Source organism: Ammospiza nelsoni, chromosome 9, assembly GCF_027579445.1.
Source record: "Ammospiza nelsoni isolate bAmmNel1 chromosome 9, bAmmNel1.pri, whole genome shotgun sequence".
In the NCBI taxonomy this organism is placed as follows: domain Eukaryota; kingdom Metazoa; phylum Chordata; class Aves; order Passeriformes; family Passerellidae; genus Ammospiza; species Ammospiza nelsoni.
Genome location: NC_080641.1, coordinates 19,500,731 through 19,516,086, shown reverse-complemented (window position 1 = coordinate 19,516,086; position 15,356 = coordinate 19,500,731). Strand labels below are relative to the sequence as shown.

Sequence of the window (15,356 nt, the reverse complement as noted above, 5' to 3'; positions counted from 1 at the left end):
ACAGAAACATTGTGAGGCTCCCTGGTTAAATACATTGTTCCTTTATTTACTATCTTAATCTGTGAATTGTTACCTTACCTCTGCTCATTGACCCAGTATTTACTCTTCAAGCTGAAATAGACAAAGATAATCCCTCTCAATGCACAGAACCAAAGTCAATGATATGTTAAGCTTAAATAAAACTTAGAGTTGAATTCCTATACTTTGCAGACCTCCAGTCTGCTGGTTATTACTTTGAGTTGTGGTGTTGGCAGGACTTTTGGTATTCCTTGCAGTGTGTTTTTGGCTATTTGTTTTCTGACATGATTCATCTTCAACTCATACAGAGATAAGAAAGATTCCTGAAGTGACACATACTGGGCTATTCTAATCCATAATTAATTGATTTTAAAAGATGTATCTAAAGCAATTATGACACATGCTGAGGGGAATTAGTCAAAGGCAGTCAGCACATAGCTAATATAAGGGGAATTTCAGGAACTCTGCTGGGAACTGAAAAAGTAGCAAGGCCTGAATCAGAGATAACAGGCCATGGGCACTGCACAGCTAATTGCCACACAGGCCAGCTGAGGAGCTATCAGTAGAATGGATGTATCCCTGTAACACTGTCCTTTGGCTGCTCTTTAGCACTTCTGGGAAGCAAGTGATAATTAACTCAGGCAGACAGTCACACTAGTGTGGCTACAGTTCTTCAGGGAGACAAGGTAATATCTCTGCAAGGCAGCTCACCAGAGCTCTGCAGAGGCACCATTTTTGTCACCATTAACACAGCGTTCCATCAGCACTGACACTTAGCTCTGCCTATAAAGGAGAACCTGATTATACAAATAGTTATAATTGAAAATATTTAAATCCCCTAAAAACAGCCTCTTCTAGTCCTCTATCAGAAATGTGGACATGGTGCTCAAACCTACATAATACTGTGACAAATCAGGTGTTATGTCATTATTAAATAAGAATTTCATCACCAGGTACAAAATACGAAATACGAAAAAGAAATAGAGATTTATTCCTACCTTCCTTTTATCAAAGTGGGATATGTTTTCACCAGAAAATCTGAAATATTTCTGTGGGTCATATCTTGAAGAATTTCTGTGCTGCGTTGCACTCTCTGGCAAGAAAAAAAAACCTAATCAATCACAAAGAAGTTCAGAGTGTCTTAAGCTCTTAAGTGTTTGTCAGGAAGTCGTTTTGGTTCAGAGAAAATGCTCAGGTTCATAGTATCACTGACAGAGAGTAGGTCAATCACTCGAGGGTCATTTGTAGCCTAAACATCCTTACTTTACTAAGACCTTAGAAGAAATCAAAAAGTTTGTGATGCATGCAACACAAAACAGTTGCATGTCACTCTGAAACAGGTCTTTGCAATGAAGGTCGGGGCTGCTCAAGGCTTTTTCTTCAATCTGAAAGTAGGAAATTTCAAATCAACTCAGGCTCCGGTCAAAAAACCCAAGCAATTGTGACATTTTTTTCATTCTTTTCTTTCCTCTTTCTCCCTCCCACCCTTCCCTCCTTTGAAGAAAGGCAACCTTCTAAATAGAACTGTTCTCTGGGGCAAAAGAAAATATTTTTTTTAAATTATGGGACAAATCATTCAATTTTTTTATGATTCTCTTCTACATTAAAAGTTTGCAGTTTGGATGAAAAATAGTAATCAACATTAATTTAAATGGGCAAGCTTTTCCTATACCTCTGAAACTGAATTCCAAATTCCAGCAAGTCTTGTTCTCTTGAAAAAGAATATACTCGACTCCTTCCATGTATATTAGTATGGCAAGGTACTTAGACACTGATCCCTTTTCCAGCAGTTGCCATGAAACTTTTCTACAAAGATTTATGGCACAAGGACACAACCTGTGGTGGTGGGAGGCCTCCTGCACCTGCAGGGCATTCTGGCAGCATAGTGAGTTTCTTGTGAGTGCTGCACTTGCAGGAAGGTGATGGATTTTCAGGGCTCCACTCTTGGCTCAGCAGGAGGCTGCTTAGGTTAGGATGGACAGCAGGTGTGCTCCAGGCAGTTGGCATGTTATTGCACGGGTAGCTCCTGTGGACAGGTACAGAGCTTCTAGCTGTGCAGAGATAACAGTCCACAAGAACTCACAAATCTACAAAATCACAATGCCCATAACAGATATTCCCCCTCAGCTCTCATCCTGTGAGTTTTGAATAAGAACAATATTTTAAAGTATTTGGTCCACATGAATAAATATAATCTCCTCCCACATCTCTGCCAAGTTTACTGCCTTCAGCTTGCAGATAGGACAGCGAAGAAACAAAGGGATTGTGTTTGATCCCTTAGTACTGGAAATCTGCAGTGAACATTATCTTTGTGAAGAAACTATCATTTTCTTTTCCCATGCACTATCTTTTCTTTTTTTAGAGTTTCCTCTTTGTTTCTGCTATACCGGGTAGAGGAGAGGAACAGGAGAAGAGAGGACAACCAGGAGGATCAAATTGCTGGATATCATGGCTGGAGAACGGGAACAAATATCAAAGCATAGCAAGCCAGTGACAAATGGCTCCAAAACAGGACTCACAGAGTAAGCAGGTAGGACAACAAAAGGTGGAGCCCTGCTAATGTTGCCCTCGCTTCAGAATGAGAACAGTTTCAAATCATAGACACTGTCCTATTGCCACTTCACAATCTGAGTGATTGCTAAAGCTGTTGCTTCCAAACACACCAATGGGAACTGGAAGAACCTGAAGGGACTCATACATGGAAAGGGCCAGGGAAGCTGTAAAGATCTGGGCCTGAGGTTACTGACATACTGACATAAATTTAAGTTTGCTTAACTCTCAATACCAAGCTGCATGAGCTGGTTTCTAGTCAGTCACATTGAGCACTGTGAATAATTCTTAATCCAGTGGCAGTGTTATCTTGCTTCTTGTTTGTTACTTTTGACCCAATATTAGATACAGCCAACAACACATCTGAAGCACTGGCTCTTGTGAAGAGTCAAGCAAGTACATTCTTGCTTCACTACTCAAGTTCCACTAGAAGTATCCTGCTAGGATCTCATTCAAGAGAAAATAGCTAGCAACTTACAAAAGAGGCTGATTCTTCATACAGCGAATCCCAAATCCTGGTTTATTCAAGAAAGCATGAGTAAGGGAGACCATCTGCTCATTGCCAGGACGTTCATTGCTAAGGGAATAAGATAGGACTTTATAAAATATTTTTTCAAACTATTGTACTGTAATACACATAGCAACTAGAGGAGGACAACCATATGGCAGTACCAACTGCCCCCCTTCAAATGCTGATCATTCAATTGTTTTATTTATTTATGTAAAAACCCGGAATGTTCTGAGATGGTTGAAAGGCTTTGGTTCTTTTCTCCTAATACTAAAGCTGACTTCTGACAAAGTCCAATTGCAGCATTCTTCAAAAAAGGCTTGAATCCTCACTGCTATTCTCTCAGTGCTGTCATAGTCAGGCAGCAGAAGATGAAAAACATATTCTGTATTTTCATTTACCTGGATCTCCTGTTAGATTGGATATGTAACTATAAGTGTTGAGGTCCTGAAATGAGGTGGGAAGAGGAGAATACTGAAGTTAAAAAGACATTTGAAAGACTATTTGTTAGATGTACTAGCAGTTGTATTCTCCAGCTGCACCAATTTCAAGCTATTTTAAATCTGTTGATTCCAGTGAAGTGAATCTTTTCTTACATCACACAGAATAAGAAAAAAGCAGTGAGACGGGGCCCCATGATGTTAAACTCTAGGGAGACATAGGTGTATGTGTGACAGATGTACTTTAGGTGTTCCTCTTACCTGAAGAAAGTAAACTGTTGTCCATAGATCCAAGGGTGTAATGTTAAGGCAGGATATTCTCCAAATGGAGGAATAATGACTGTAAGTACTAGAGACAGCAACACAAAACTAGCAGGGAGAACAACCTGTAGGGAACAGAAAAAATTCACATTAGGTTGTTGCATAAACATTGTAGAGTGACATTGTACACACCCCATAATACGTGTAAACAAAGGAAGGAAAGCAGGAGCACTCAGATCCATTCTGGTTTAACTCCCGAACATCAACAATTAATTTCCAGCCCTTTTGATTAAAATTCTGGTTGTCATAGAACTGCATTACATTAAAATAAAACACTGGGCTAATAGTAATAGAATCATGAACTTGGTGCAGTTGGTAGACTCCAAGCAGAAAGAAATAAAAGAGGCAAAAGAGTTGGAATCATAACTGCACTGTTACCCATTTGCAGCACCTCTATTGCTTTCCATAGGGCCATCATTGCTGGAAAGACAGTGTTGAGAATGTTGTGGGAAAGAACCTGGAACAGCACAAGTCAGTCAATACCTGTGCTAGGAAGTCCTTGAGGCTGCGGGAGGCGTGGTGGAAGCGTTTGATGAGCAGTGCTTTGATCTGCTGCTGTACAAGCTGAAAGCCTTTATACTGTTGGGACCCCTTGCCTTCATTTTGATCTCCTGGTTTGCCTACTGGCATTCGAGAGGAGTCACTGGTTTTCGGGGCTGCTTGTTCAGCTGCTTTGTTCTCAGTAGGAGTTTTGGCAAGAGCAGAACCATTTTCTTGAGCATCTCCTACGTTATGATGAGAAGCATCAGAGAAGACACTTTATCTTCCATACATAGAGTAGCACAGTCATTTTAATGAGGTCCATATTTTACCAACCATATATATCCTATCTCCAGATTGCTTTAATTACGACTGTTGCACCGTGGTAGTGACATCATATAGGTTAATTCTCCTCTTAGCAGGATGAACAGTTTAATCACCTATGTAGTTTATGGACTAATTGTCAGCAAATTACTTTTTATACAACTGCTAAAACCATTGACATGTGGGTGCTTGACACTCTACTTTTATTTGCATAGTTAAGAATCTCATGCAATCTAAATAGAAGTCTTTCTGCTGACTTAATCTTTATTTTTCAGCTATCATGCCAGGCCCTAAAACCAGATATTTGCTGACAAAATTTATTTTGTCAAGAACACATAAAAGACTGAAAGTTCTGAAACTCCTCTTCATAAAGTGTTCAGAATAAAAAGCAGTCCCAAGAACAGTTAATCAAATATGGATTTTGGATCTCTACCTGTTTTTTGCATTTCAGGGTCAGCTTCTGCTGTCACTTTTAGGAAAACCTGCCACAGAGAAATGCATTTTCTGGTTAGGAAAAGAATAGCTACAATAACCTGACTTTCAGAACACAATACAACATACTTCAATATAAAAGAAGAAAATTTGGATATATTTTCAGTACTTCATATTATTATCAATAATCAGCTCTCTTAAGAAATATCTCAGAAAATAAATGAACAAAAATACAAAAAAAAAAAAAAAAAAAAAAAGGATGCATTTCAGGCTAATGAGTCTGGCTCCACGAGGCTACAATGAATTAAGGGTTGGATCCTTTCTCCTTTCTCTAGGCCCTTCTCAAAGATTTTATGAATGTGCCACAGCTTATAGGACTTGATTTTGAAGGAAATTTTAGGAATTAGGAATTAACTGTTTAAGAACAGGAATAGTCTCAGCAAACATTTTGGGTGCTAATGGTGAGGTCAGCAGGTATTTTAATGTCTGTTACCTCTTCAAGTGGTGTGTCTGAAACTCCAAAACTGCTGAGCCCCAGGTCATCCAAAGTTTCTTCCAGTTCTCTGAAGAGACTGGCATAAGATCGTTGTTTAAAATTTTTATTGGGCAAAAGATAAATGAGCTCCTGACCAATGCTTTCAATTAATTTTGCTTCTGGGATATGATGGTGGATTACTTCTGCTAGCTCATTCAGATCTCCTGTGAAAAGTCAAAAGAGTGTTCATAGAATGAATATTTAACCATATTGAGCATGATTTCAAAAGCTGGTGTTTGCACTAAAAGAGTACTGCTCTATTACATAACTCACAGATACCTCAGTTAATTCTGCACTAGACTGGGCTATGTTGTTAATTATGCTTTGGAACTTCATAGCAGGAAACTATATCAGGTTTGTTAATAAAGCACAACCAAATCTTCAGGAATATCTACTTAAATTATTATCTTATGCAGAAAAGCCAAAATTACTTTTTCTTCTGAGAAAGTCTATTTCCTTGCTGTAGATATGCTTCAGTTTTTTTTAAAAATTACACAAAACTCAACACTATACTTGTAAAGCAAACAAACTTCCATTTCATCATCTGTACTTGACACCACATATACACAAAAAAGGGTCAATGGCAAGCAAAACCACAAAGAACCCTTATTAAATTCATGTTACAATAGAATACAAATGTTAGACACAAGGACCAAAGAAGTGGGCCCTTGCAGCATTGATCTTTAAGACAAGATTGCAGCATAACAGGAGACATAGCTATGTGCTGGAATGCTGAATCATCCTGCTTCTTACCATCCAGTTCCAGCTCTGGACCTCCTTCTTCACCCCTGTGCACACAGCTGGAACAGGAGCAGGAGCACTGAGATCCACAGCTACAAAATGACTAGCATGGACAAGCAAGAGAGCAAAACATTAAAGTCCTTCAGACACACTCAAAACAGGATGTAAAGGCTGTCAATATTTGAACAGCTTGAGCCAATGAAAAATATGTCATATCCAGAGCAGCTTGAATGCACTATACTGAAAATCATCTGAATACTGGATTGACCAATGCAGGAAACATAAATCCATCTGCACAAATCAGCTCTAAACTGCCTACAGGATACCTGGGGAATGCAATCAGCAGGGGCCATGAGTGTTCAGATTGTGTTGCCACTAGGACTGGAAGCACTATGTCAACAGAAAGCACCCAGAACCCTAGTTTTCAAGCTGTGAGAGGCTGGTTTAGCTATGGACAAATGTAGACTTTTCTGGTGTCTGAGCCATTACCAGACTATCTGATATTTAAAATCAGTGTACTGCAAAAGTAAGAGTCAGAAAGACCTGTATACGGACAAAAGCAACCCGAGAGCTGGAGTTGTTCAGCCTGGAGAAGAGAAGGCTCCAGAGAGACCTAAAGAGGGCTACAAATGAACTGGATAGAGACTTACAAGCATGTAGCGATAGGACAAGGGGGAAAAGCTTTAAACTGAAACAGGGTAGATTTAGATTAGGTATTAGGAGGAAATTCTATACTGTGAGGGCACTGGAACAGGTTGCTCAGAGATGATGTGGATGCCCCACCCTGGAAGTGTTCAAGGCCAGGCTGGATGGGGTTTGAGCAACCTGGTCTAGTGGAAAGTGTCTCTGCCCACAGCATGGGTGTTGGAACTAGATGATCCTTAAAGTCCCTTCCAACCCAAACCATGGGTGTCAAGAGGCACTTAAGTGCTTTTTACCTTGGTGCAGTGCAAGTGTTACTCAGATTAAGCATACTACACTCATACTTACTGTAGCCCTTCCCATTTTTGTGGTTCTCATTTTGCGAACAAGGGTGAGATAAAAGCCAGAGCCAAAAGAGTTCTTTAGGAATACAGGAGAGCCTGAGCAGAAGAGTTTCCCTTGGGATATGATGGCTACTCTGTCTCCAAGGATGTCTGCCTCATCCATATGATGGGTTGACAGGATAATAGTTCTGCCTAGAAGGAACAAGGAGGAATATTCAAGGCGTGAACTCTCTCTGGAACTCAAAACTGTGTTTAGCTTTTTGGCAATTATTTCTCTGCACCAAGGTCAGTCCCATGTTTGCTACAACCATTCTGTTCAAAGAATCTTGTTTGCTTGCATTCATATCCCACTACTCATGACAGTTTACACAGGAGGCACATACTGCATTTATGACAAGTTTAAAAAATCCCACCAAAAAAATCAAACAGTTTCTACTCCAAAATCTTACCTGGGCGATATTTCAGCAGAAGATCCCAGATAGATCGCCTGGAATATGGATCAACACCAGAAGTGGGCTCATCCAAGACTACCACTTTTGCTTCACCCACAAAAGCAATGGCAACAGACAGTTTCCTTTGCATTCCACCTACCAGAGGACAAACACAGCCAGGAGTATAATATAAGTTCTATAGGTCATAGGGATGTAATTAAAATTGCTTTTTGGTGTGCAGACAAACTGCTACAAATAAAATTAAACCCATCCTAAGACACGTTTCCGCAAAGATAAATTAATAGTAATTTTTCTTCTGAAATGCAAACCAGGTTATTTATACATATATAAATAATACATATTTTCCATCTACACATCGCATTTTCTGCTTCTTGCCAGAAACAAAAGCAGGAAGATATGAGGTTTTCATGTTCTTTCATGAAACTAACCATCTTTTTTTTTTTTGAGTTGCAATCAGGACAAAGTAGTATAACAACAGATGGCTGTTTGTTCAAATCAGCCTTTGAATCTGAAAGTGAGAGTTATTCAAATACACTATGTGCATTTGTACCTTCAGAATGGAAGAAACTACTCCTACCAAATAATACAGTACTATGGAGCACAGATCCATACAGTGGGGCAGAATGACAGTATAGTATTTCATTTGCCTTGAAATAATAGGTTTTATTTTGTTTTGCTTGTTATATTAATCAATTTTTATACATATATTTATATTATTTTAAAACTAATAGCTTCAAGCATATTTGAATTTGTTGTATATTTATTAGACATAGAAGCCTTAGGGCCAGGTTGTGCCAGCTTTACTATTTGTACAGACCAATGTAATTCTCCCAGTCCACATTGATATGTCAGAATATGGCCTCAAATATGTAACTTGATCAATAATTGCCAAAAGGCCAGGATGGGGCTACAACAACCTAGTCTAGCAGAAGGTGTTCCTGGCCATGAGAAGGGGTTTGAACTAGATAATCTTTAACATCCCTTCCAACCCAAACCATTCCATGATTTTATGAGAGACAAAGAAAAGGCAGCAGGACTAAACATCTTAGAAAATTCTTGTGGGCACCTGACAAATTCTGAGCTTCTTCATTTCTTTTATGGGTGAGGCCCATGTCTTCCAGCATGGTTTCTAGTTCTTGCTCAGCTTCTTCCCTGGATCTTCCTTTCAGTTGAGAATAAAACAAGATGTGCTCTGCTACAGTAAGGCTGTGACAGCAGACAAAAAGGCAGGAAGGCGCGTTAAATGAATAAACTGTTTTTATTCACGAGCAGCAATACATTCAAGCTTTATCTTGCTAAAGGAAGAGAGGTTGCATTACCCTAAAAGATCTTCTTTGGGATCAACACACTTCACTTGGAGGTCATAGTCTCTTTCTTTGCCTTTTCAAAGCAGAACCTGCTACTAAAGGAACAGGTATAGCAGGTATCAAACCATCCATTTATGAGAATAAAATGTAAGAGAGTCTGTTTTGAGGTAAACACAACCTAATGGAAGTGAAGCTGGAAATCACCAGAGAAGGCAGTAAGTGATTGAATGGTAGTAAGAAATGAGCATAAAAATATCCTGCTACTGCATTGTCAATTTGGAGTTTTTTGCTTTAGTGGTCCTAAATTATAGTGCATGAGCCTCCAGGATAACTCCTGCTAGCCTACAATGCAAAAGAAAACACCAGGAGCAGCGTTATTTTCCTAAGAAACTTTGTTCCCAGTGAAATGATGCAGGAGATTTCTCCTGCTTTGGCGTTGGGGATTCTCACACATGCAGACTGGGATGCTTCTCCTTGAAGGCAGTCTGGAGTGACACTTACTGGTTGAATAGGATGTTGTGCTGGGGGCACATCCCTAATCTGTGCCGAATGGAGTCCATGTGAGTCTGGATGTCCAGGCCGCCAACCAGCACAGTTCCAGACGTGGGAGGGAAGAGGCCTGTCAGTATCGACCTGGGAAAACAAAATGAGGAAATGCCCCCTCTCCTGTCTCTCTGTGCTAGATAAGGAAGCTACATTACATGATTCCACTAGGTGGAGCATGATGACTTCTTACCATAGGCCTTGACGAAGCCACCCCAGTGGAAAGCATGTATGTAAGCACTCTTGATGTGCTACAGAGAATCTGATGGATCTGCTAATGCCATTTTTGATACAACTGTCTATATGGTTCTGGCTTCCATCAAGAAACTGTTTTAGTTCAGCATGTTATATCACCCCTAGATATAAATGGGTCTAAAATCAGTAGGCTCAGTAGGATGAAAAAAGAATAATGGTTTGAGGTCTCTGGCCATGCTGACTCATCCCGTAAATCTTTATTTTCTGTAAACTACAAGACCAAATGTTATGTTGTAAATGGGTGGCATCTCTTAATAGATTTGGGTGATTAGTGGATTTTTCAGTATGAAAAAATTTAAAGCAATAAAAAAAAATTGTTTTTATAGAATAAACCCCCCAAACTACAAAACATTTCAGCAGATTAGGATGCTTTTACTTTGGGTTGAACATATTCCTTGTGAAACAATTTAAAAAATCATGAGGCAATTTAAAGTGCCTTTGAAATAAAAGTGTTTTAATTGAAAAATCCTAAAGTATTCTGCTGTGAAAAGTCATAATGAAATACATTTAATTCTTTCAACATTTGGTTAACTTGTCACAGATTTATAAAAGGTCTTGTTCACCAATGAATCCTATCTTGCCAAATAAGGTTCTGTATAAAGAAAATTAAACATCCTTGAAGTCCAGCCTCCTGGGATGCTTGGTTTCTAGGACTAGAGGAACAATTTAATCTGGACATGGATCTTGCATGCATGTAGCCATTTTATTTAAAGAGGGCCTGTATTTTATACTTCTTTAAACACAGACCAATAGATGTGACTGACCTAGAGCCAGTCAGAGAAACCAAGAACATGTGGAATATAGCGGCATGCAAATTTTTTCTTTCAACCAGAAATCCTTCTCTTTCTTCACCTATGGTAGTTTGGCCATGGGAAATGAATTCTGGGTGAGAGAATTGCTTCCTTTCCTCTGGACTTTCACTTGTTTGTGTCATGCATGACTTCCCTCCCAGGGCTTTAACTAATCCAGAATATCTCCTTTATGCCTAGGGGCAGCATTTCTCTGTCTGGAAAAAGCCTAATGCTGTGTGTCAAGCCAGCTGCAGGGGTGGTAGAGAGACAAGGGAAGAGTGAAAAGAAAAGACTGCCCCAGCAAAAGAGCACTGCCCTAGATTGCTTCTTCTAAAAGAAGAGACTTACATGGTAGTTGTCTTTCCTGCTCCATTGTGACCAAGGAAGGCTGTGATCTGACCCTCATAAAAAGTAATATTTATCCCATCTACTGCTGGTTTGGGCCTGTTTGCAAAAATCTTCACCAGGTTCTGAATGCACACTCCTGGAATCAATCCTGCTGGCTCGGGCTCAAAGAAGGCATTTACTTGAAAGAGAATAAAAGCACCTGTTTTAATCCTAGTTCTGATGATGACAACACATCAGTAAATGCAGAAGCAATAGCACATACCCAGCATAATAACTGTGTTCCAAGGCCAGATTGTCCAAGTCACACCAGTATAAAACTACAGCTAGATTTCTAATTGCAGTGCAATTTATTTAGATTTACCCTCATATCTATGAGAGGAGAAGCAGAGCCCAGAATTGTGGTGGTCTGTGGAGAGGTAACTCATTGGGCCAGGGGAAACTGAACATGCTTTCTGTTCTCATTGTGTAGCAGGAAGATTATTGGGAATTGTTTTCTGGAAATACTTAGATAGGCAGAGAGATTACATTAAACAAGCAGCAGGTTGCTTTTCTAGCTGGGCTGAAATCTGCCATTCAAATAATCTGCCCAGCTGTGCATTCTTTGACCATGATGCTTAAAAAACCTCCCCCAAACACAAACAAAACACAACAACAAAAAAATTCGCCTTTAATCCTGGTAGGTGAAATCTACCCCATTGCTGAGAACAGGTCAGAATTTAGATAGTACCTAACATGAGCACTACATGAGATAGCTTTCTCTCAGGATTAAAAATGCGTTATTGCAAATAGCATCATCAAGACATTTTATTGCATCAGCTTCTAGACAAAACAAACTTCCTTTGAAGTAAATTAAGCCCTTGGGTAATGTGAATTATGGGAGTTGAGAAATTGAAACTAAAGACCCTGTCAACTTTTGTTTACACAGAATGCTTTAGGCTTTGTAGAAGGCTTATTTTGCAATTGCAGTTTACTTAAATTGTTCAGTACCCAGCAGGCCTGTGTGGAAAGCAGCCAATGTCAGCTGGGCAAAACCAACCCGACATCTATCAGCAGCTTGTGTGACTGTCATTATTGTCACCAGCAGGACTCAGGAAAAAGTCCCAAATTTGTTGTACATGAGAGAACAGCTGTAATTATCAATATAGAATGGGTAGCACTATTTTAGATAAAATTATTTTTATGAGTTACTTTTCTTTTGACTTGTGAAAAGAATCTAGGTTTCCATTTACCTTGCTGGGACAAATACAAACATCTCTGTATTCACAAAAGTTCACATGGAGTCTGGCTAGATAGTTACCCATATACTGGCAATTGAGGCACCTTCCTTGGTTTTATATGTGTCATAATCTTGTCTTCAAAACTCACTGGCAAGTTATGAGGCAACTTCTCTAATGATCTCCCCCAGTATCTGCTTTGCATCACCTGAAGGACACTGGTGGAAGATTGAGCTCCCTTTTTTTGTGATTCATATTTCTCTATTTTGATCCTACATCCTCATTGTCATTGTACTAGGTGTGCTCTTGGCTTCTCCTCATGCCTCCCAGTTCCTGGGTGGCTGAAAGGGAAGACAGATTTGGTTTTTTTTGTGCAGTGACAGGCAGAAAGCCCTTCCTTTGTGGCTGTGGAGCAGCTGGAACCTGGGAACTAAGAAGTAAAGCACCAAAAAGATAAGGCAGTACTAGGAGAAGATTGGCTGAAATAACCTTTAACCTCAGCCTGTCCTTTTCCTTTGAAGTCCTGTCCTGTTTCCATTCACCCGGAATGCATGTTTTCAGTGCCTACGTGAGGAGCTCTGATGACCCCACTTTTATCTCTTGCTTTTCAAGAGAGTCAGAAAGGGCTCAGAGCTGTCTGTAGCAGTTACTTGTGCTACAGAATCCACATGCATTCCTCTGAGCATCTCATACAGAAAACTCCTCTGGCTCACCACAAAAGAAGACATTGGGGCTTGACAACAAGACAGGCCATTCAGGAATTCTTAGGTGATGGCTAATGTCAGCATCAGAAAAGGCTGCAGACAGACACACAGAGCACTTCAGATAAATCCCTTTGAAACCAGCCTTTTCCTACTGATGTAAAATGCACTAAAGATAGGCAAAAAAAAAAAAAAAAAAAAGAGGGGAGGGACTAAGATGGAAGAACATTCCCCTCAGCGTATTTTTATTGAAATCATGGCTCTGTTTAATTTTAAAGAGTCAATGTATGTGGCTCTGAGGCTTCCCTCAGCAAGAAAACTAACTTGCCAAAGAAACATCCTGCATTTGTGTGATAAAAAAAAAAGTTAAGGAACTTCTCTGGAAGCCAGCTGTCTTAAGTGCAATGGCTAAAATATTCTAAGGGATGATGAATGTAGAGGAATAAATAAGAGTCAATGTCTCTCTCATGCTTAGCTCTGGCAGTTATATGCAATCACCTACTGGGTCCCTACTAGCTCTTGTAGCTTGGCTCCAATCACTGCTATGTCTAGTTTGGTATGAAGCACAATGAGTATAGTATCTCAGAATACTCAGGTTGCTCTCTCTCCTTACTATTAATTTCATCTTTGTCCTGGACATCTGTCTTAGGCTTCCCCTGCTCGCCGGGTTCTTTTTCTCGTTTGTGTTTACATTGTTTGTTTTTACCATCCTTCTTCCCCTGGCCGTCGCTCTTTTCTTCTGTTTTTTCAGGTTCTTCAGATTTATTTGAGTTGTTTTCATTTTTTTCCCTTTCCATGGTCTTCTGATCCACACAACCTTCTGACTCTGGACTTTTTTCTATATAAACCAAAAGTAATCAAGATTTAATTAACAAAAATTTAATATCCCTAGAGGTATTTTGAGGAAAAAGAAATAGCCCTAAGCCTTGAGCTTTTCAAGGGCTTTGTAGAAGAGAGGATCACATAACAATCAGCACAATCAGGCTACTTGAGATAATAATAGAATAATTTAGATCAGAAATGACTTCCAAAGACTTCCTGTTCAATCCTCAAAAAATATGGCCAATTCAGATCATGGCAACTATCTCCAAAGATAGAGATTTCACAACCTTTCTGAACAATCTGTTGTAGTGCTCTAGCTACCTTCATGGTAATGACTTTTTTTCTTAAATTGAATCTGAGTTCCTGTTTTCCAGTTTATATCCATTGCCTCTCATCCTTCCACTAGACACATCTGACAAGTCTAGCTCTTTTGAGCTTTCTCTCTTCAGGCTGAGCAGACACAGCTCTCTCAGCATCTTGTACGTGACATGCTCCAGCTCCTAATCAACTTGCTGGCTCTTTACTGAGCTTATTCACATTGGTAAAAGGGTGGCATAGATTATGATCTTGCTTAGAAACAGAAAGTAAACAGACTTAAACGAGTGTCAAACTATGTAGAAAAGAGTCAGGTTTAGAAAAGTAGGGAACCTCAGTGTAAGATTAACATTTCATGGATATTGTGCTGAGCAGTAAGAACTCCTTGAATGTCTCAAAAGGTGTTGGTTACAGAGTGAGGATTTGATGCTGCTTGTTAAGCCAGGCCTTAAATGCTCTCAGATGGAACAGTGACTCACCTCTAATGACTCTAATGATAGCACACCACTCCAAGTTCAAAAGCACTTGCCAAGACTCCCAGTGTATGGCAGTCTCTCACCTTTGCAGCAGGCCAGATAATGGAAATATTATGCAGTCACCTTTAAGCAGATCAGTGAAGTTATTTCTAAAAAACAAAGTTTTAAAAGAACTCACCATCAGCAGTTGCTGTTTTCTCAGCTTCTGGGCTTTTGGAGCCAAGCCAATAGGATTCCAGCAGAGGGAAATACCAAGGCTGTGGTAGCCCATAGTCCCCTAAAATAAAAATAAGTAGGTAAAGTGCACTTCATAACCCCATTCTGCCGTAGGCAGAAATTCATCTAAGCAAAGTCTAATTATAAACACTTGCAGTCCTAGTGTTGCATATCAGAAGGTCAAACCATGTACCAAGTAGTTGATAGAACAGATTTTGTTAACAGGTTTTTTTTTTCTTTTGGACAGCAGTAAAATATTCCGAAAATGTGACTTGCCTTACCTTGTCTTAAGTAGAAAGTAGTTTAATTGCAGAATAAAGCTATGCCCTGAATCCTTACCAACCAGGCAGCAACTCACTGCTTAAGGTGGGATCCTAGCCTCACTCAGGGACTTTCTTTTAATGCCCATTTAACACTTGAGGCTTGTTATGACTGAAAAGCTTTTTAAATTTACACTTATTACCTGGGGCTGAATTTACAACTGGTAATGAAAGAAGACACTCTGACTGTTATTTCAGCACACAGACTTTCAGGAAAAGTGACAGCAGTGTAATCCTCTTCTTAAACAAACATGGGCTTTT

General features: G+C 39.6%; 1 protein-coding gene across 1 annotated transcript in view; it reads right to left on the bottom strand.

Annotated features, from left to right (window-relative positions):
- Positions 1 to 15,356, bottom strand: part of ABCA4 (ATP binding cassette subfamily A member 4) — a 60,309-nt gene that overhangs the window by 13,032 nt on the left and 31,921 nt on the right. Inside the window, exons 17-32 of the mRNA XM_059477983.1 lie at positions 14,738 to 14,836; positions 13,560 to 13,784; positions 11,032 to 11,209; positions 9,596 to 9,727; positions 8,854 to 8,993; positions 7,785 to 7,922; positions 7,340 to 7,527; positions 6,362 to 6,452; positions 5,567 to 5,772; positions 5,075 to 5,123; positions 4,321 to 4,562; positions 3,778 to 3,902; positions 3,047 to 3,145; positions 1,855 to 2,044; positions 1,017 to 1,111; positions 79 to 111 (exon numbers count right to left, since the gene is read on the bottom strand). Of these exons, the coding sequence (XP_059333966.1) occupies positions 79 to 111; positions 1,017 to 1,111; positions 1,855 to 2,044; positions 3,047 to 3,145; positions 3,778 to 3,902; positions 4,321 to 4,562; positions 5,075 to 5,123; positions 5,567 to 5,772; positions 6,362 to 6,452; positions 7,340 to 7,527; positions 7,785 to 7,922; positions 8,854 to 8,993; positions 9,596 to 9,727; positions 11,032 to 11,209; positions 13,560 to 13,784; positions 14,738 to 14,836 (2,230 nt within the window). The remainder of the gene's footprint in view (positions 1 to 78; positions 112 to 1,016; positions 1,112 to 1,854; positions 2,045 to 3,046; positions 3,146 to 3,777; positions 3,903 to 4,320; positions 4,563 to 5,074; positions 5,124 to 5,566; positions 5,773 to 6,361; positions 6,453 to 7,339; positions 7,528 to 7,784; positions 7,923 to 8,853; positions 8,994 to 9,595; positions 9,728 to 11,031; positions 11,210 to 13,559; positions 13,785 to 14,737; positions 14,837 to 15,356) is intronic.